Source organism: Neospora caninum, chromosome Ib, assembly GCF_000208865.1.
Source record: "Neospora caninum Liverpool complete genome, chromosome Ib".
In the NCBI taxonomy this organism is placed as follows: Eukaryota; Apicomplexa; class Conoidasida; order Eucoccidiorida; family Sarcocystidae; genus Neospora; species Neospora caninum.
In genome coordinates this window covers 519,937-540,771 of record NC_018386.1, presented here as the reverse complement: position 1 = coordinate 540,771, position 20,835 = coordinate 519,937, and the positions used below count along the sequence as shown (strand labels likewise).

The following is a 20,835-nucleotide window of genomic DNA, read 5'->3' as shown; positions in this document are numbered from 1 at the left end:
CTCAGCTTGTCAAACGTCGCTTCAAAAACCAGAGCGTCATCAAACCTTCACAATGTGTATATATAAATATATATATATAGAGATATAGATAAAGATGAATGTAATGATATAGGTACACATAGAGATAAACAGATATATATATATAGAGAGAGAGAGAGGGAGATGGAAATACCGGTACATGCTCGGAATCTGTAAACTTAGAGTCGGAGTCGTCAGCCGTTATCGACTATATATATATATATATATATATATATATATATATATATTATTGCACGCGGGGTATGGGCAAGATCGGGTGGCGCCTGGCAGAAAGTCTAAGAAGGCGTAAAAATGAGCAGAAAAGCGTGGAAGGTGAGAGAGTCGTGGCAGTCGCAAGCGCGCCAAACACGACGGCTCTCGTCGCTCAAACCCCGTGCGCGCCCTCCGTGGTGCCTGCGTGGTAAAGCTTGGAAAAGTACGAGTTAGGGTTGTCGAGGAGAGCCTCAGGCGAGCCGATTTCGACAACGCGCGAGGAGTAGAAGGCAATCACCCGGTCGCAGAGCGAGCGCAGCTGCTCAAGTGTGTGGCTGATCATTAGCACCGTGCACGGCCTGAAGAAGAAAGGAGAACGCCGACGAGAGGGGATGTCAGCCGCCTCGGCTCTGTCAAAGGAAACGTCCGGTTTTTGTTCTCCTTCTGCGTCACTATTTGAAGGGCCGTTCGGCAAGCAACCCACAAAAGTTGCGAGCCCTCAACCCTCATCGCCACAGCCAGTAGAGTTTAAAAAGAAGCATCGACAGTCTACACCACACACTACCCTAGAATCGACATACAAATGAATACCATGCACATCTACATATAAATGCATCTACTTGTATATACATATATATATACGCACATGCTATAAATACAGACGTGTAGTTTTGGGGGCGTGCTAGTGAATCCCCCGCATTTTTGCCTGTTCCTGTCGGTGGTGTGCGGAGCTTTGTGAAAGGCGCCTTCCACACATATGTGAGTGGAGGCGTAGCGGGGCCACTTCTCTAGGTCGCCCCGCATGCGTTACTTCCCCTTTTTGCGCTTCGCTTCCTTTATCCGTCCGATCGGTGATTTCTCTCACAGGCCTATGCAGGCTCACCTTAGTTTCGTGCGCAACGCACTCGAGATGATGTCTTCCTCGACGCCTGCGTCGAATCGACAATTCACTTCATCCAAACACATGATCGGCGCGCCTCGGAGGAGAGCCCGGCAAAAACAGAGGAGCTGCTGCTGGCCAGGCGACAGCCGGATGCTTCCTGGCAGGACGTTGCGCTCGTATTCTCTGGTGTTTCTTCCAGCCTCGCGGCCTTCTCGCAGCTTTTCTACGGCATCAGGGAAAACAGGCGAAGAGCACGCAGCCGCACACGCACCCGTTGAGGCGCCTGCGTGGCCTGTATCCGAAGACGCGGAAGATGGGGGCGACTGCAAGCTCATACTCCGGCGCTGGTGGCCTGGAGACAGCCCAGAAAAAGAGAGGATACAAGTCAGAAAAAGAGAGGATACACAGTCCAGAAAAAGCGAGGATACACAGTCCAGAAAAGGCGAGGATACACAGTCCAGAAAACGAGGAGATACACAGTCCAGAAAACGAGGAGATACACAGTTCAGAAAACGAGGAGATACGCAGTCCAGAAAAAGAGAGACAGAGCAGACGGGATACAATCCAGGCGCTTCTAACGCGAGAAGAGGCAAAGAGAGAACTCGTGAGAGACGAAGAGGAGGCGCCCTAGAAAAAGGGGAACACAGCCGAGAGATGGGGGCGAAAAGGAAGGAGAGCACACGAAACTCGCAGAAACCCAGGAAGAAGACAGAGACAGGCGGGAGCGAGGAAAGACGAAAGGAGGAGTACGGGGACGACGGTGTGCTACTCGGAGAAACCGCAGAACTCGCACAGGCAGCGGAGATCGAATTCGACACGAGAGTTCGAAGCGATGCAGAGAGCTCAGCGAAAAACTGAAAGGGGTACCGGTTTCGGACAAAACACAGATTCGAGTCCTGAGCGACACACACGTCCTGCGAAGCCGCAGCTGTGCAGTGGACATTTTTGCAATTGCGCATCGGCGAAGGACGGGAGAAGAAAGCAGTCGGCGCCGCCTCGGTGTCTGTCTCCGCAGATGCTGGGATCCACGTGGGGAAGAGAGGAATGTGGAGAAGGAAACCAGCGCGAAGCACAGGGAAAGAACGCCCCGTTTGTAACGGTGCCACCAGCAACACGTCCCGGACGCACGTTTGCGCGTGTTCAACTGGATGCGAAAACAATGCGAACAAGAAAGCAAATGCGCTAAGAGACGTACGGGGACCCGTCGCATGCCGCCGAGATCGTTTGATCCGAAATTCGACGTCCGCACATTCGGCGCGGGCAGATAGCCGCGTATCTAAGCCCTGCAACAACGGGAAAAGGGAACGCGGACGGTCGCAAAAAAGTGTAGTACACTATGCCAGTCACTGCACGAGAACCTTCGCGAACTATACATATATATATATATATATATATATATGAATAGATAGATGATTAGATAGATAGGCAGATAGATAGATAGACAAATAGATATATTCGTATACTTGTAAGGACAAGGGCCGGCGAGGCCACCACAATTTTTGTACCTCGACTCCTGTAGATACCTAGACATCCATATATCTATGCGTATATATATATATATATATATAGGGGCATATACTTGTATATATACACATATGTATGTTCGTTTGAACGGCGTGTGGAGCTGTCTCGATTTTGGTTGTGATTGGCGTTGTTGCTGGCTTACATCGGGGAGGGCCCGAACGACATTCCCGAGTTTGCAGAGGTCGAGGATTTTGAAGATTTGTTCGTTTGTGCGGAGGCGCTCGGCGTCCAAGTTGCTGCGGAGAGAGCCAGAAAAGAGGACGGGATTTTGCGGCACGAGGGCGAGACGCGAACGCAGAATGTGTCGCGGCATGCGGCGCGTGTCGATGCCGTCGATCTTGATGGAGCCTGTGTAATTCACCATTCTTGCCAGAGCCAACAAAACCGAGGATTTCCCCGCACCGGTCCTAAAAACACAGGAAAAGGGCGAAACGCCAGACACACACGCCACCGCCTCTCGTAGCGACATATATATATATATATATATACATACCTATGTATCATATGGAGATAAACTTCAAAATGTACTTATGTTTCATATGGATATATAGTTGTATGCATGCACGTGTGTATGGATTGATGCGTATGGGAAAAAGTAGAGACGGAAATGCGTTCTGGACGCCACATGCATGGGAGGAATGGGAAGCCGCCTTCATGTTGATGGCGAGATGTCGGCACGCCGGTGCGTTAGCCCAGAGAAATGCGCACACAACAGAATCCTCATAATGGCTCAGCACATACGCCATCCATCATCCTGCCAACAATACACTCACGCATTGATACATATATATATATATATATACATATATCTACATATATATACATATATACATATATATGTATAATTATGCAATGCACGATTCGGCCTCGTAGACAGAATCACATTGAGATATACACAGATGTATAGGTATCGAGACACATCGATGAACAGACACAGAGATATAGGCACAAAGCGGTAGGTGGAGGTGGATATAGATGCACATGTAGAGAAACTTCTCAAAAGTTATCACAAGGTGTATGCATGCTGAATTCAACGAATATAACAGAATACACACAAGCTGCGGGCGGTTGCTCAGGACTAACCGGCCAACCATGGCGACCGTCTCCCCTGGGTAAATCGTGAAGCTGGCGTGGCTCAAAGCGGGTGCAAGCCCCGGCCTGAAGAGATCACATGCACACGCAAGAACCTCAGTCAGCTCCTATCGGTGGAATCCAGGAGAATCGTGGCCGCGAGCTCCCAAGGACACCCATACACGCACACGCGTGAAAAACAACTAAATAAGTACGTATGATAATACACTAGTGCCTTTATGGATACTCGCCAATACGTATCCTGCAGACATATATATATATATATATATATATATATATATAAGTGTATATATATGTATATGTATTTAGATAAATCGCTCACTAATTGTGTCTACGCTCTATCAACGCAGGGATGCCCACCAATGAACTATATATATATATATATATATACAGGTTCATATTGTTTATCCTGTACCATCGAGTCACTTTTCGGTGGTGTCACGACGCACACAGGTGGGTTGTGGCGGATGTGTTCCTTTTCGCTGTGTGGCGACGTGGTTCTGTCGCTCTTTCGCTGGACCTTTGTCTCTCACCCGTACTCGACGCAAACGTCGTCAAAGTCGATGCGACCGGCTGTCGGCCAGGCGATCGCAGGAGCCGCGGGTAGCCCGACGTCGAATCGAAGCGCCTTGCGAAAGGTTTTGCTTCTCTGCTTTTCAGGAGGCGCGCAAGTCGGCACTGCGCTTCGTCCCTCGCCGGGCAAGGCCTGCGTGTCGGCGGCCTTCGCAGACAGACGTTTCCCGCACTGGGTTGCACAGGTTCCTTCCGCGAGGCTGCCGGCATCTGTCGCCTTTTCACCGGCATCGGCGCAGCCGAGCGTGGCGCAGTCAGCAGACGAGGGAGAGAGAGAGGCCGATGCAGGAGCGTCGCAGATCGCTGGGGAGAGAGGCGATGCAGGCGGCGCGAGGCCGGACGAAGAGACAGCAGAAGAGGAAGAAGAGAGAGAAGAAGGGAGAGACGAAAAGAGAGAAGAGCAAGACGAGGACGAAGCGGAAGATGAGGAAGGGAGAGGCGTATGTGGCGAGGGAGAAGGGATTGTTGCCGAGGGTTTCTTTTTTCCAAGAGAGACGAGATTTGGGCAAGAAGCCTCGCGAGTCAGGAAGGGAAGGAACAGGGGAAACGCCGAATGCTTCGGTGTGGCGCACACTGCAGACGCAGAGCGGTCCGAGGCTGCGGGCTTGGCGCCGCATGCAGAGGACGATGAGGAAGAAGTCGCTCGCTCCGGCGTCGCCTGAGGCGCAGCAGGGGAAGATGCCTCTGATCTCGGCTGGGCGGCTGAAGTCAGCGCCGGCTTGGAACTGGCGAGAGACACAGGCGCGCGAAGCGCCGAAACAGGACGCGACGACGCCGCTGCGACACTCGCGGCGTCGGCCAGGGCGGTGGCGACAGGTCGGCAGTACAGAGGGTCGTACGAGTCGTCTTCAGGAGGAATCTGCGAGAGCAAAAAGATCGAAAGCCGGACGCACAGTGCACATGAAGGGCGCCGACCACAGCATCAAAGACGAACGCAACACTCCAGAGTGAACACCATTTTCAAACGTTCCGATTCCGCCGAAATGATGTCGTGGTTTCCGAGCCCTAAGTGAACAACATCGCACGCGCCCCTTTCCTCGTAGGACCGCGCGCCGTGCTCGTTACGTAGAGCCTCGGTTCCAATCTCGGGCGTGGTCTGCTTTTTGGCCGATCGCCTCCTTCAGTCAGAGTTTATGCGGGAGTTGGGAATCCCCAGACAACGGACGGGTGGAGAGCAGTCGCCTCGCAAACAACATTCGGGGGCTCGTCGTTTGGAAACCACAGGCGCAGGCAAAAGCGAAACGAGGCTGGGACCTCGCCGGATCTCTCAGGGTGAGGACTGACGTTTGCGTATTCGGTCAGACGTTCGACGGCCACCATTTGCATGTCGGCGCGAATCGCAGAGGTGATGAGGGCAGTTAGGAGGCGGACCAGCGGCATCGTGGTGTAGAGGCCGAGCGCCAAGACAGCAGCGAGTTCGCCTTGCATCTGCAGACGCGAAAGGCGATTTCACAAGACGAGAATCCCCAAGCTCCTGGATACAGCTCACACCCTTTGTGCCGCACACAACACGGAACCACAAGCCTTCCGCCCTCTTCTCCCCTTGTCTCCCCAGCGAACGCGCACGGGTTTGTGAGTCCTCGGCTCCTCTTTTTTTCTCTCGTCCTCTCATCACTCCTCTCATCTCTCCTCTCATCTCTGATTCGCGTTCCCTTTGTCGCGCTACGCCTCGCTTTCTGTCTTGCGCTCATCCCCGGTCTTTGTTCCTGTGCCTCTTTCTTTTATCTTCCGACGCCGTGCGTCTCTCTCAGTCCCGGTACAGCAGTCATAATGAACTTGGTTGTCTTCACCCTAGGTGGGAGGGCGGAGACGGAGTCTGGTCTGTCACGATCCCTCTTGTGGACTTTCTTTCTCTTTTTGCCTCAATGAATCCTGCGGCTGTTGCGCGTGCCTTTGTCCCCTACCGTGCGCAGGCGCTGTGGGACGAGGAAGACTGGGAAGACGACGATGAAGAGAAACGCGCCTTGGGCGAGGGCGCCGGAGCCCTGCAGGCGCAGGGACAGCCACGCATGCACCAGCTGGTTGCGCTGCACTGTGCGCCGGTGCGCGCCGAGCTTCTCCACGTACGCTTCATAGAACCGCTTTTGCGCCCTGGAAATCAAAAGCAATCGAAACAAACGCGGCACGAGGGGAGCGCGATTCGTGAGGAAGCACACGACGCGAAGCCGGGGAAACACAGCGATTCTCAGAGCACTCCTGACGACGGCGAGACCGGCGACACAGCTAGAGGGGGAGGAAGTGGAGGAAACGCGAGCAAAAGAAGAACCAAAACGGGAGGGGGAACAGACGTAGCAAGCGAGCACGCCGTCAAGAAGACCGCTGCCGAAAAACGGGACAACGGGTTCAACCGCGTCCAGAGTCACAATAGACATCGTCGACAGGTGACGCGAACACGCGAGAACTTGGAGTTGGGCAACACACACATCCTCGAAAAAAAAACGAGTTCGCAATCCGAGAATGGGGCAGCGCGTCAACGGTGGGCAAGGAGGCGACGAGGACAGAGGCAGAACGAGGACGAAGCACCAACGAAGCAAAGAAGACGGGGGCGGGGCTTCAGACAGATTACGAGACAACGGCGACATCCCGAGACGACGTAGACAAAGACAAGACACTGCGACTGTCGCGAGGCGTACCCGAACGCGCGAATTGTCGCTCCGCCAGTTGATGCCTCGGTGAGCCGCTCATGCAGGGGCGACCTCGTTAGCATTTCCAGGCGCTTCAAGTCTCTGAGAAACAAATAGCAACACCGCAAAGACCCTGGGAGCACATCCGCCGAACCGTCGACCGACTAAGTCGACACACGCAACGGCGAAGCGAGACACCAGAAATGATGAGACGAACGGCGCGCGATCACCTCCGGGGAGCAGGCTGCGTGTCACGGGTGTCTGAGGGCGCTGACCGCTTGCGCCTCTCGTGAAGCCGGGGCCGCTGCGAGCCAGCCTCAAAAAACTCTGAAACGGATGTCTCGCCGGCGGCGAGGACGTCTGCCCGTTCGCGCGGCTCACCTGGCCGAGGACCGGAAGTGCGCAGACGTGCGCCAAAAGAAGACGCCCACAGGAAGGAGGACGACGAGCAGGAGCGGCGCGTTGGCCGCTAACATCAGGAGCTTGGCCGACAGCGTAACTGTGGAGCAGAAATCAGCACGAAATACCAGAGAGAAGACGAGGGCACTCGACGAGAGAGAGTCCAGAGGGGCGCCACGAAGGAGCACGTCTCCGCAGGCAAGAGCCTGTCGACTATGTAGCTGTGGGGATTTACGAAAGAGAACGTCTCGCGCATGCAGCCAGACAGGGGGAAGACGAACGGAGCACACCGCCTGGGAGACGGGAGGCCTGTCCTGCGACAGGGCGTTTTCTGGGAAACGCGTGAACAGGTGCAATAAAGGACCAGAGACACCAGAGAGGCGGGAGGCACGAAGGGGCATCACCCGGCGTGTCTCGCAGCGCCAGGTCCGGGGCGTCGAGCGAAGTCGGAAACGGAGGAAAGATGCAATTCCGTCTCGCCGACTGGGCGACGACAAACGTCCCCGAACACCGGGACAAAGCTCCCAACGAATACGCGTAGATAGTCCTTAAACATGCACATGCACGTGATCCACCGCACACATAGACTCATGCCTACAGGCGTCGAAACCGAAGGCGCCACACAACAATGATGATAGACACATATTTGTATACCAAACGACAACCATTTACATATATATATATATATATATATATATATAGTTAGATTTACAGAGGGCTGATATCTACGCGGGGCTACCAGCCTGGAGCCGACCGCGGACTGCAGGGATAAAACGTAGATGAATGCACGTTTGACGTCCTGTGTTTTTTGGAGCGGTTATTTGTGAGAGTCGCAGGCGCCACGAGGCTCGGACGGATCTGCATGCGTACCTCCAATGACGGTGAAGAGATGGAGAGCAGAAGGAATTTGTTCGTCGACGCTGAAGATGTCGTCGCTGCACCGGCTCAGGATACGCCCTAAGGGAGTGCGCTCCACCCAGGAACTCCCCGATCTGGAAAAACAAACAAATCGCCTTAAAGCCAGCGACGTGGTCCCCGCACCCCTTCAGCCCGCAAAGAACCTCGCGCCCGACGGCTTGCCGGGTTCTATCCGACCTCTTCAATCTCGCTTAACCACATATCAAACGCATGCACAGAAATACAAAAATATGCCCATATATATATATATATGTATATATATATATATATATATGTATATATATATGTATATATAGGGCACACAGACAGACAAATATATCGTTGCATACGACCGCAAGTATTTTCATACTCATATATCTGCCCAAGCGCATTCGTGCCTGTATGTATATATATATATATATATATATATATATATATTTGTACATGTGTAAACGTGGAGGAAGCATGAACATGACACGGTTTCTTTCCCGGTCGCATCCCTCTCTTTCTCACTAGCGTTGCCTCCGCAGACCCGATGCGAATTGACAGTTGGGCGTCCCAGAGGAGCGTCTTTTTGTACCTGAGGAGAGAAGCCAGCATGCGCTCGTGGAGGGCGCTGGCGGCGGAGAGGCCACAGCGGACGTATCCGAAGGTCGTGGAGACGCAGAGGAGAATGGAGATGCATGCGACCAGCAGGTAGACAAAGAGGAAACTGGTGTCTTTCCATCTTTGCTCGACTTCGAGCGAGACGGCAGGGGCTTGTTCAGCTTCGGGGCCGCCCACAAAACGCGAGGCGGAAAACACAAAGGGCGAGGGGACTGCGGGAAGGGCTGAGCGCAGCAACGCGACGATGGAGTTGCTCGCCTCGACGAGTGAGGGAGGCGACGAAAACAAAGAAGCAAAGAACGCAATCCAGGGGAGAGGCACGAGGAACGGCAGCCGATTCGTCGTCCAGCACTTCACCCAGTAGTCGCAGAAAGCACTGCCGTACGCATGGAGCTGCAGAGCAAAAACGTCGCAGGCTCGAGTGACAGGATTTGGCGCAGGCACTGCTGACGAGGCGAGCACGAAACGCACGGCCCCCGAGCAACCCAACTGGAACGGAAACACCCCACCAATCCGTTTCGCGGCCCTCAGCTGTCTCTACGGTAAGCTGAGGTTTTTGGCGTGGAGTGTCGCGTGACTGACGCATCGCAGCGGGGCGGGAGAGAAGCCCCTCGGCCGCGCGGCTCCCGAAGCCAACATTCAAATCCTCCAGACGAAACATTTCGACGGAACGCATGCTGTCACAACGGTCCCAAGGAATCGTGTACGCCGCTTCGGGACGTTGCTTCCCTTGGAATAACCTCGCCCGTTTCGCCATCCGCTTGCTCTGTATCCTGTGTCTGTATCTCTGCTTGTCTCCCGCGCTCTCCTCACCTTTCGGCGCTCGCTCGGGCGCCCCCCTGCTAGCTCCCGCCACCGATCGGCTACTTTGCGCTGCGTCGCTACCTCTCCTTTGCGCTCCTTCCCTCCCCTTTCTCTCGCTCTCTCTTGATCTTTCTCGTTTCCTCTCCTCGCCTCTCTACGCCGGCTCCACTTGTGGGTTTTCACGTATCCTGCTCTTCTCTCATCGACTTTCTGTCCTTGCGCTTACCATGCACGCCACGAGGACGCCGGCGACTCGCCGGTCTCCTGCGGCGCGGATGTAAACGCCCCAGAGGGCCCTGTCGAAGGCACCGCCTTCTCGGGCCTTTTCCTTTTCCCTTGCGCTTCGCCTGTCCCTGGCCTCCTCCCTGGCTTTCGTCGCAATGCCTCCAACCACGAGATATCGGGACGCCGATGACGGTCCCTTCTGAAGCAACGCCGGAGATGACGGCTGCGCGCCTCCGCTCTCTTCGCCCTGCAGAGGTGTATAGACACCTGACCTTGCACCCCCCGTTCTCACAGCGAACCTCGCTCCGCTCCCGCTTTTCTCCCTCGGATCCTCGTGCGTGTTCCGCGCCTCCTCGCCCCGGCTGCAGACCGCACAGGAGTCGCTTCGAGCTCCCTCCGCCCCCGTTCCTGTAAACCCGGAAACCGGAAACAGTCTCGCAGGGTGTCCTCCCATTTGGCCCTCGCATTCTCGGCTGGCCCGCGGGCCCTCACCCCCGTCGCCTGAAGAGACAAACTGCCCCCCTGACCGCCCCACCGACCTGAAAGAGCCGCGCGAAACGGCGCACCCCACGAGGCTTCCGTAGGAACTGCTGCGCGCTTCACTGGCGCTCGTGAGCTCCTCGCCAAACTGCCCAGTGAGGCCGGAGGCAGACGTCGAAGGTTCGCCTGGAGGCGCCGACGGGAGCAGTGATGGGCGCTCTGGACATGCGTCTCCTGGCCCGCCTCGGTCTGGTTCTTTCGCGCTGCGATGCCCCATGTTTTGACCAGGGGACGACACCGCTGGCGAAGCGGAGGCAGACGGCCCTCGCCATCCCAGGCACACCGGCGCGAGAGGACGAAGACCACCCTCGGGGCTAGATGCCGGGATTTCCGCACCTTCACTCGACTTAAAAACGGCCTTGACCTCAGAGGATGTGTCGCCGGAGTGTCGCTGGACATCTCCGCCGCGCGCTTCGGGAAGAGACACATCACCCGAAGCCAGGTGGGTGCCTTTCGCGACTGGCTTCGCATGTAAGCCGACTGTGTCCGAAGTCGGCAGAAGCGGGAGTTTCGCTTCGTGCGGAGACGCCGGCGGAGAGGCCGTGGGCGACGTCGATCCGGCAGAGCGGGCGCCACGTTGCGAGCTTTTCGGCGCGAGCGGGAGGTGAGAAAAACCGAGCGAAGACGGGAGAGGCGCCGCGGTCAAACAGGAACTGGCGACCGGCGTGAGGTGGCCGCCTTCCATGTACCACAACGAGGCAATCGGCGGGTCACGAAGAGTGCTGAGAAACGCTGCATGCGTTACCAGAACGACGGTGTGCCCACACAAGATGCCTGTAGAGAACAGGTCACAGGAAGCGACAGAAGTTTGGAAGGCAGATCGACAAGACGGAGAAACGCCAGGACGGAGACGGTTCAGAGACTAGCGGCAGGGACGACAGAGAAGAAAAAAGGAGAAGGAGAGAAGGACACACCGGAGGAAGAAGGCCTATGACCCTAGGAGGGGTCGAGCGCAAGCGTATCGGATCCAGGAAGCCCACGGACGTGGAAGAATTAGGACCCCAAAAGACGGACGACGGACAACGGCAGTTCGACTGGTAGTGGGGCAACGACCGGGCAAGTCGGCGCCTTGCGTGAATGTGGCCCTTTTCAGGGTTGTCGGTTACCTCCTTCTGCAAAGACATGTCGCCAAATCCACGTCGCGGTCACTGCATCGAGGCAGCTGAATGGATCGTCGATGAGGAACAGGCGGGGCGCGTTCCCACCTTCTTTGCGGCGGGCCGCTTCGCCCTCAGGCCGCCTGCATGCAGGCGATGTCTCGCCCTTTGGGGACTTCCCACAGCCGCCACAAGCCTCGCCTGCGGCGCTGAGCAGGGCCGATCGCCGCTGCGGGGTAGAAGAGGGACACGAAGACATGGACGCGCACGGAGCGGAGACAGAAAAGGAGAAAGATGCAGAGGACGAAGATGCGGAAGAAGGTGAGGAAGAAGCCGAGGACGAAGAACGTGGTGACGATGAAGAGGCTGCGAGAGAAGCGCCGTAGATGGCGCGGGCGAGGCCGACGCGTGCGCGTTGTCCGCCTGAGATACGAGACAGGTTGAAGGGAAGAGAGGACAAGAGAGGGTGAGTGTGTCGGTTCACATAAGACAAACACCGACGTGGAAAACCGTGGGAGGACGACACGGAGTACGACGAAGACGTACGGTCAGAGGCAACACACCGAGAGGGATGGCAGCCGGACAAAGGACGAAGTTGCGCGTCGGGGAAAGCACCGGCGCGAAGCGGAAGCGAGCGAGAGGAAGAGGAAGGTGACCGTCACGCACCGAGGAGAGGAGACACAAGACACCCGACGTGGAGATGGAATCGCACCCCCATCGATGAGGGCGGAGGTGTAACAAATGGTTTGTTTTTTTTAGAGAGAGTCGGTCACCCAACATATGACCAAAAATAATCGGTTTCAGCCACGAGCCAGGCAGATGCTTGCGTACGACTACAGAGAGCGAAGGGGGCGGAGGCCAGATACAGAAACAGCGAGCCAACTACCACGATTAACTCGAGATATACACCTCCATAACCGTATGCATATTCACGTGCTTTTTGAAATTGTATATATATATATATATATATATGCAGACACCATTGGGGATAGGCGAGCTGCGTGCGTTCCGCTGGGCAGCCGTGCGGCAGAGTGGGGAACTCTCTGTGCGCCCCGGATGCTTCGTGTGTGGCGGGGGCTGACATCGCCCCCACTCCCCTCTGTTGCGAAGACTGTCACGAGCGCGAGAGAACGGCGAGGGACTTACCACTCAGACATTGCCCGCCGCTGTCGAGATCGGTCATGTCCTTGCAAGCGAGTTTCTCCAAGTCGCTGTGGAGGGCGCATGCGGTAAGTACTTTATGGTACGCGTCTGCGTCGAACGGGCGCCCGAAAAGAATGTTTTCCCGAACTGTCCCCCGAAACAACCACGGTTGTTGTGCCGCGTATCCCACAGGCGAAGCCTCTTCTTCATCTTCATCGTGTTCACCTTCCTCTTCTTCACCTTCATCTTCACTGTCGTTGCCGTTCCGGGCGTGCGTGTGAAGTGCCCAAGCTTCTTCACCATCTCTAGGCGGTGCCTGGCGTGCGCGCGGATCCGCGTGCAGGCTTCTGCACGGCCCCGTTGCCTCTGCAAGACGCGCGTTTGTCTCCTTCGCTTCGAGTGTCTCCGAGGAGAGGGCGGCTCTTGCCCTCTTGGCTTCGCGCCCCTCTGGCTTGTCCCCGGCGACCGCCACCGAGCCGTGGAGGAGAACCAATTCGCTCACCAGCGCACAAAGCAGGCTGCTCTTCCCGCCTCCCGACGGGCCGACAATCACCGTGAGCTCGCCCGCATGCACAGAAAAATTAATGTTTTTGAGGACCACTTTGCTGCTGCTGACGAGGGCGCCTGCCGACGGAGGTGGCGAGGCAGCCACGAACGCAGAGCCGGCCGAGGAAGACGCAGAGAAGGAAGAGGCGGCGCACGAGCTCGACGCGCTCAGAGACGAGCGAGAGGTTGAGAGGAAGGATTTCGCAAACGCAGCCAGTTCCGAGGGCGTCAGCGAATGCCACGAGAAGTAGCAGCGCGAGAGCATAAGCACAGCTTCCCGTCTCGCTCCTGCGCTTTCCAGTGTCCCCGGCGGCCACGCGTTTCGGTCACGACACGTGGTCGAGACACTCTGGATCGAGGCGAACGAAGGCGAGACACTTCGCGCTTTGGCCGCGGCGGCTTCCGCGGCTGCGTCCACCGTGAGGCCGTCTGGGCTCTTTTGAGGCGCCGGGGAAGAAATGGAAGAAACGGACGACCCGGCGCCATCCTGAGCGGTTTCTGGCTGGCTCATGTCCCCCGTCAACACCGGGCAACGGGCGTGTAAAGCGTGGCTCTGCGTCGTGCGTCTTTTTCCAGCTCCTGGCGGTCTGGTGTCAGCACGTGAAATCGAATGGAAACGCTCACCGGGCGGCTCGTTGTCAGCCCGCACCCCGCGAGGCTGCGCCGCCGAGGCCAGAAGTCTCCCGACCGCTGTCGCTGTCTCCAGGACCGGCTGATCCGCCGTCGGTCTCCTCGCCTGAGCGCCGCCCGCACTCAACGGGGGAGACGGCGCGTCGGCCACGCTGCCGTCGCCCCCGTCGCTCTCGGCCCCGGCTTTGTCTCGGCCGCGCGGGAGGCGCGTCTCTTCGCGCAGCTTCTCATTCCACTTGGCGGCGCTCTGAGTCGGGCCAGCGGGCGGCGCGCCGACGGGTTCTTCTTTCCAGTGGTTAGTCAGGAAGACTGAGAAGCGCGTGAAGGAGACCGCCGCAGCGGTGAATTCGGAGAGGAGCAGAGGCAGGGAGTTCAGTGCATTCAGGGCGCGGTCGATGAGCGCCAGCGAGGCAAAGATGTTCGAGGCGGCCGTCAGCTTTTGGTGAGAGAGAACCAGCGAGAATAGCACCACGACCTTCACAACCAGGGGCGTGCAAATAAAGAAATAACTGCCGCAAGCATGCAGATAATACCGCCACCTATAGCACGGGAAAAACAACACAGGGTGCGAAGCACGCCGATGTATACCCGCCACCCTCCCTCTCTATATATGTATACATATAGATATATAGATAGATATAGATGTAGAGATATACCGTTGTCTGCATCTCGAGACGTGATGTCTGAATTAGAGTATTGTTGGGTTCGCTCCTCTGTATATGCGTGTCTGTGCTCGGTGGTGCACATGGAAGCCTCGTCTTCCCTTTCTTCAGCCGCATTGAGCGAGTGATCGAGTGGTATCCGCGACACTCGCCGTCCCCAGTTGCCTCTTCTCGCCCACTCCGCGTGCCTTCCAGTTTTAGACCCATGTGAGCACGCATCATCGAATATAACGGTATGAGCCCGAAAGTAAAGGCACACGCCTGCAGGTATCCCTATCCTCAGAACAGTCGTGGTGTGCGTACAAACGTGCGACGCCAGAAGCTGAGGAAGCACCCAAACGCGTCTTCGTTTCGAAGCGCGAGTTGTACCCTACTTGAGTCTTTGTAATTCATGCTGACGGAGCGCTCGGAGACGGCGGTAGGCAAATCGCTCGAGACAGAGGAGTTTCACGTGGCGAAACTGCGCAAAAAACTCTCTGCATGCGTGGAGACGCGCGTCCCGGCAGACCATCAAGCGTCGCGTCAGGTGGCGGAGGCGGCGAGTCAGAAGAACTTGCAAGAGGAGGCAAATTGCTGAGAAAGACGAGAGCAGTGGACGAACAGCCGGTGGGCGACAGCAGCGAACGAGGCACGGCGCAGTGCGTGACAAAAGAAATCACGACGGTCTGGTGTAATACGTTCCATGAAACCGGAAGCAAAGCACGGAAATACCGCATGCAGGCACATGCGTACGAGCAACAACGTTGAATCCGTTCGGACATGTCTCGACGCTTCTCTGCCAATCGAAGAGAGGGCCAGGACCGTCATTCGCCACGTTTACAGATGACCTGGAAAGGTGAAGCACGTGAAACCGTTAGAGCCGGCAGGCTCTGCTTATGTGGCCTATCCAAGTGAACTCTCTTTTCCCGGTGCTCCCCCCGACGTGGTCTTCTCTCTCGAGGCCGTGCCTGTCGCGCCGCATGCCCGCAGCACTCACCAAATACAATGAGTCCGGGAAGGAAAGCCTTCGGGATCTGGACATAGATCAGCGAGAGCGTCATGACCAGGGTGAGGGGCGTCGCCCAGGCTTCGTGCAGTGTACATACACCCCCCTGGATGCGTTCGCCGTCTACACTCAGCAGCGTGGTGAGTTCGACTGGCACCGCGCCGGATCGCGGCCCCCGTTCTCTCTTTTGCCGTCCCTGCTTGAGAAAATCGCCGCCTTCACGCCGTAGCTCCCCCCCGCTCCCGTCGGCCGCTGCGCGCCGGTTTGCGTTTCGGAACGAGGCCCCAGATAACCATCGCGAGGCTTTTGACGGGACCTCGAAGGCGCGTGCGCTTGCGTCGCGAGGCGGCGACTGCTGCGGCGAGGAGAAAGAGGACAGATCGCAGAGAAAATGCGGCAACGCTGGGGCCGACGAGCAACGCCGAAGCGAGCAAGCAAAGGACAACTCAGGAAACGGAGACGCCTTTCCCGCGGGGCCGTTCGCGGCCCAACTCGACTCTCTGGCGACCGGTTCCTCCGATCGCACTGGCAGCTCTCCGGGTGTACATACAGCCGGGCAGTTTGACGTCAAGGAGGCCCCGCAGCTCCCGGGCTGTCCACCGCCCTCGCCACCCGCGCGCAGCTGGCCAGGCTCCCCTTCGCCCCGTCGCGGCCTCGCCCAGGCGCCGCCGCGACGTGCAAAGTCTCCACCGCCACGCCCCGCCTGGTCCACGCCCCGGTCCTGCTCGTCCACACCGCTCTGCCAGATTCCGGCATCGTCACGTGCGCCGCACGCTTGCCCACATCGCATGCACGCCTGGCTACCGTCTCCACTCGCCTGACGCTTCAAGGACGCCCCAGCCTCTCTCGCGTGGCGGACCTCTCGTCCGTCCCCCTCACCGGCCGCAGATGACCCCGGCAGAGGCGCACGGAAAACGGCGAGTGTCGCCGCAGCGGCGGCCGCCGCCACTGCGGAGAGGTCGCCGCTGCTCCGTCTGCGCTCGGTCCCTTTTCTCCCGAGGCGAGGCCTGTGGCCCACCTGGGGGCTGCTCGCAGAAGCCAAGCCGTGCTCCTGCAGGCGCGCCCCAGCGGCCGGGCAAGGCGAAAAAGAAGGGTGCGAGGCTTCAGACGCAGACGGGGAGGAACGACAAGATTCACCTAACCGGCGCGTGTGCTTCCTCGCGGGTGTGGAGGGATCCGAACAGGCTGAGGCGTCCGACTCGCCGCGAGCCTCCATGTCCTCGTCCCAGCTGGCCGACTGCGCAAACGAGCATTGCGACAGAATGCGATACAGAAAGAGACCTAAACAAGTCGTGCAGCGACCAAACGAGTACCCAGTCTGAACCAGATGCTCACGTTCACCGTAGGTACGATCGCCCTCGTCCTTCTCTCTCTCTGGCAACACGTGTGGGGTGAAATGGCCAACGGCGCGCCGTTCCTGTCTATCCAAATACGCGCTTACATGCTCTGCCTTTCACGACACAGTCTGCGGCTCTCGCTGTGCATCTTCCAACGTGGTTTTTCTTTGTAGGCACAAACAACACGCGCATGAAGAGAGAAACAGCTTCTATTGCCGGATAGTAACTTGAGCTGGAACCGACAATGTGCATGGGCGCTAGGGAAATGGATAGTGACATCCTCCCACGGCCGCAGCACGCCGCCGACATCCCCTAGTCCCTCACGCACCCTGTCTCCCTGTCCGCCTCGCGCCGTTTCGGAGTCTCTCTCGCACATTTAAAGATATCTGCATCGCGACGCACGAACGTCCATCCCTTTCTCGTTTTTCGCCCCCGTTCTCTCTCTCCTGTCGATCGTTCTCATACGTACCGTATCTGACAAGTTCCCGTTCTCGTCTCGGCTGCTTGCCAACTCGCTTTCGACTCCAGACATGTCTCCGAAACTGCTGTCGCCTTCGCCAGTCCCTGCCTGCTCGTGCGCGTCTCGCCTCGCGGGCCGTCCGTCGCGCCGCTCGGGCTGGAGGCCTTGCCTCTCCTCGCGCCTGCCGCGCCTGCGCCGGGTTCGGCCGCCGCGCACGAACTGCGCGGTGGCGGCTGCTGTCGCCACAGCTGAATTCGCGACGTCCAGTGCCGTCGTGTTGAGTCCCTCCATGACACTTACCGTTCGCTTGAGTGCTTCCGAGGCCGCGTTCTCGATCGCGCCCCTCACACGCGCTGGGAGGGACAGCGGCGGCAAGCTGGCGTGGCGGTCTGCGGGCGCATGCAGCGAGCTCGGCAATTCCGCCGGAGGAGCCGCGACGAGGGCCGTTCGTGGAGACGAGCAAGCGTCGGGACAGTGGCCAGGCGAAGGCGTCGGCGGGTCGGGGCCAGCTTTTGACACACAAGCAAGGGCGTCGCCTCGAGACGGCGACTCGCAATCACCAGGCAGTCGGCTGGCGCTTCTGCCAAACACGCGTAGGAACGATGCCGAAGAGGAACGTAAAGATGCCGAGGCGGAGGAAGACGAGGAAGAGAAGGCCGCAGCCACGCCGACCGACGAGAGGTTACCGCCAGCCTGACGACCAGATTGGACAAATATTCCAGTTCCAGTGGAGACCCGCTCGAGTGCGTCTCGCCTGTGAGGGCCTTGCGGCGTCTCCTCACCGTCGCTCGCCCGGGCGCCCACCGATCCGTGATCTCCGCAGGGTTCTCTCGCCACCCTGGCTGAACGCGTGGCTGTCCACCCTTCTGTCTCGTCTTGTGACGCGTCTCGCTCGCGAGCGTGTGTCGTTTGCCAGTGCATGTCGGCACGCACTGCCCCAGCCGCCTCCTCCTCTGGTATGGGGCCTGTCCTGCCTGTGCTCATCTGCCGCGCGTCCGTCGGTTCCCCTCTGGTGTCTCCTCCATACCGGCCTTGTCCAGGCACCCGTCCTCCGGCCGTCCGCGCCCGCTCGTTTGACTCCTCCCAGCGGGTGCGCCCGCCTTGCCGGCTCCACTCTGGCGCTGCCTCCGCGCCTGTCTCGCCTCGCCTCGGCTGTGCGTCGCCCTGAGACGCTCTGTGCGCTTCGTCGCCGTCTGTTGAAGCCGGCGCACCCCGACCCTTCCTCGGATATGCACAGCAGTCGCGGGTTTCAACCGGCAGCCTGGGTGCATTTCTCGCTGTCCCTCCATGTCCTTCTTGCTCGTCCGAACCCTGGGAAGCGGCGCCTCGTCCCCACGCGTGGAGGGGCAGAAGCGCTTTGAACTTTGTTCCGCTGGACTTCGCCTCGGCGGCGCGTCGATCCGGCTCGACCATCACCTGGAAGGCCGCAGCCAGGAGGGCGACCTTGACTTCCACCGCCACGCGCCGCATGCGGTGACCCACGTACACGCCAATGGCCACGTGGACGAGGCTGCAGAGGACCATGCTGAGCGCCAGGAGCAGGATCTGCTGCACGCGCGTCTCGAGCGAGCGGTCGCCTGCACTCAGGAACGGCGCAGAAGCCGGCGTCTCTGGCGGCTCGGTCGCCGCGGAAGGAGAGAAGGCAGCGAAGGGCGCGAGGAAGAAGGAGAACAGCGACGGATAGGAGGCGGCAGACGCCCACGCCGCCACGCCGGGGTCGAAGGACGGATGCGCGGCAGCCGGGTGATAGAAAGCCGCGCCCAACGCAGACGCGTGCCAGGAGCCAAGGGGTGAACTCGCCCCCGTCGCGGCTGCTGCGCAGGCAGCCGCTGCGTGCGTAGAGACGAACGGGAATGCAACCGCAGAGGTCGGGCACGATGGCGGGGCAGCGCCGGTCGCAGGCGAGGGCGCCGGAAGAGGCGCCTCCACGGAAGCGACTAAACTTTTCAGGAGAAGGGGGAGGAAGGCGGCGAGGAGGACTTCCAGGAAGCGGAGGCAGCCGAGCCAGTACGCAGGCACCAGCAACCGGGACGCATGCAGCGCTCGCAAAATCGAAGGGGAGGACGGCGCGCGCCGCCGCTCCGCGTCAAACGCCTTTAGAAATGCCTCGGCCTTGCCCAGATCGTCCTCGTCCTCAGTCACGCGCCACAGAAATGGAAACGCCGAAGATAACGAAGAGGAAGAAGAATGGGACACGGACTCTTTGATTGGTTCGGACCGAGAAGATCGACGAGGGGAGGTGGGAACGGAAAAGAGCATGCGTGTGGCGAAATGCGTGCAGTGGCAGACGAGACCAATGAGGAGCGTGGGGAGACGACGGAAAGAGATCCCCGAGCTCGGGGATGTCTTGCGGGCCTCACCAGGCCAACGGTCAGCGCCTCGTCGTGTCCGCCGCCTCTCGTCTTGTGTCATCCGTTTGCTCGCGCCTGCTGCCTCCGTTTCGCTCCCAGAGAACGCCTCCTCTCCCCTTTCAGACAGTCCCTCTCTCAGTCCAACCCGGTGTATGCCCGCCATGCCTAGCCCATACGAGACAGAGGAAGATGAGGAAGATGAGGAAGAAGAGGAAGATGAAGAAGATGAAGATGAGGAAGAAGAGGAGAAAGACGAGTGAAGCGGCGAAGCAGTCGAAGAGTGACTCGTGTGTGTGCGGTCGCGGGTCGGGCTGGGCGAGGTCAGATGTGGCCGCGAAGGAGACGAAGACGTCGTGCTGGAGGATGCGCAGCAATTGCAGGAGCAAGCAGACGAGGGCGGACGAGCGCGCGCGGAATCAGCAAGTTGGGAGGAAGAGGCAGACGCGGAGGAAGAACGCACACGGCCACAGGCGGACGAGGAAGACGCGAAGGCAGCTGCAGGAAGCGATGCATGCACTGCACTCATAGACGAGCAAGCCGAAGGAGCAAGTGGCGGTACCGAGGCGTGAGCGAGGAATTCAGATGAGGAAGAAACCGAAGCAGAGGAAGCCGAAGACGGCGGGAGACAGTCCGATGGAGGAAATGCAGAGGCCAAAAGAGGTGACGTCCGTGAATCAACATCAGACGGCGATCCCGTGGAATGAGGAAGCGTGACCGAGGTTTCAGAGACGTACGGGGCGGAGGAAGAATATGAAGACGAAAAAGACACAGCAGAAGAGGTAGAGGGTGAAGCGAAAGAGGAAGAGCGAGAGAGAGGACGGAAGCCCTCATCCTCAGGGGGCGAAGCGCGAGCAGCCTGTTCGTCGCTCGCCATGACGCTGGGGAAAGAGAACATCAGACAGAAGCAGTGAGACGAAATGTGAAGGGAGAAGTGAAAAGGAATGTGTAGGGAAAAGAAGTGAGAAGAAATGTGAAGGGAGAAGATGGAAAACGATGGGCGACGGAGTCCGAGATCTCACTCCTAGAGAGAGGCCAAAACGCTGATGAGAGATGACGGCCAGAAGGATGTGGCACAGGAGGGAAGGCTCCACAGGAGACACGAAGGCGAGAGAGCGAAATCGACGGGAGGGAAAACTGAGCCGTTCTCCTCTCCGTTGCTTGGTTTTGCATTCCTTCTCACAGTTGGCTTCATCTTCCCTTTTGCACGTCGCGTTGACACCGCACCA

General features: G+C 58.2%; 1 protein-coding gene across 1 annotated transcript; it reads right to left on the bottom strand.

Annotated features, from left to right (window-relative positions):
- Positions 1-403: 403 nt before the first annotated feature.
- On the bottom strand, positions 404-19,517 carry NCLIV_002960 (putative ABC transporter; the record flags this gene model as incomplete). The annotated part of the gene is made up of 18 exons (XM_003879795.1): positions 404-590; positions 1,115-1,466; positions 2,310-2,397; positions 2,781-3,045; positions 3,722-3,796; positions 4,264-5,162; positions 5,588-5,731; positions 6,208-6,394; positions 6,937-7,029; positions 7,309-7,426; positions 8,197-8,318; positions 8,804-9,222; positions 9,860-11,172; positions 11,505-11,918; positions 12,642-14,323; positions 14,851-15,049; positions 15,453-16,698; positions 17,268-19,517. 18 exons carry the CDS (start codon positions 19,515-19,517, stop codon positions 404-406), a joined length of 10,053 nt encoding a protein of 3,350 aa, XP_003879844.1.
- Between the last annotated feature and the right edge of the window lie 1,318 nt (positions 19,518-20,835).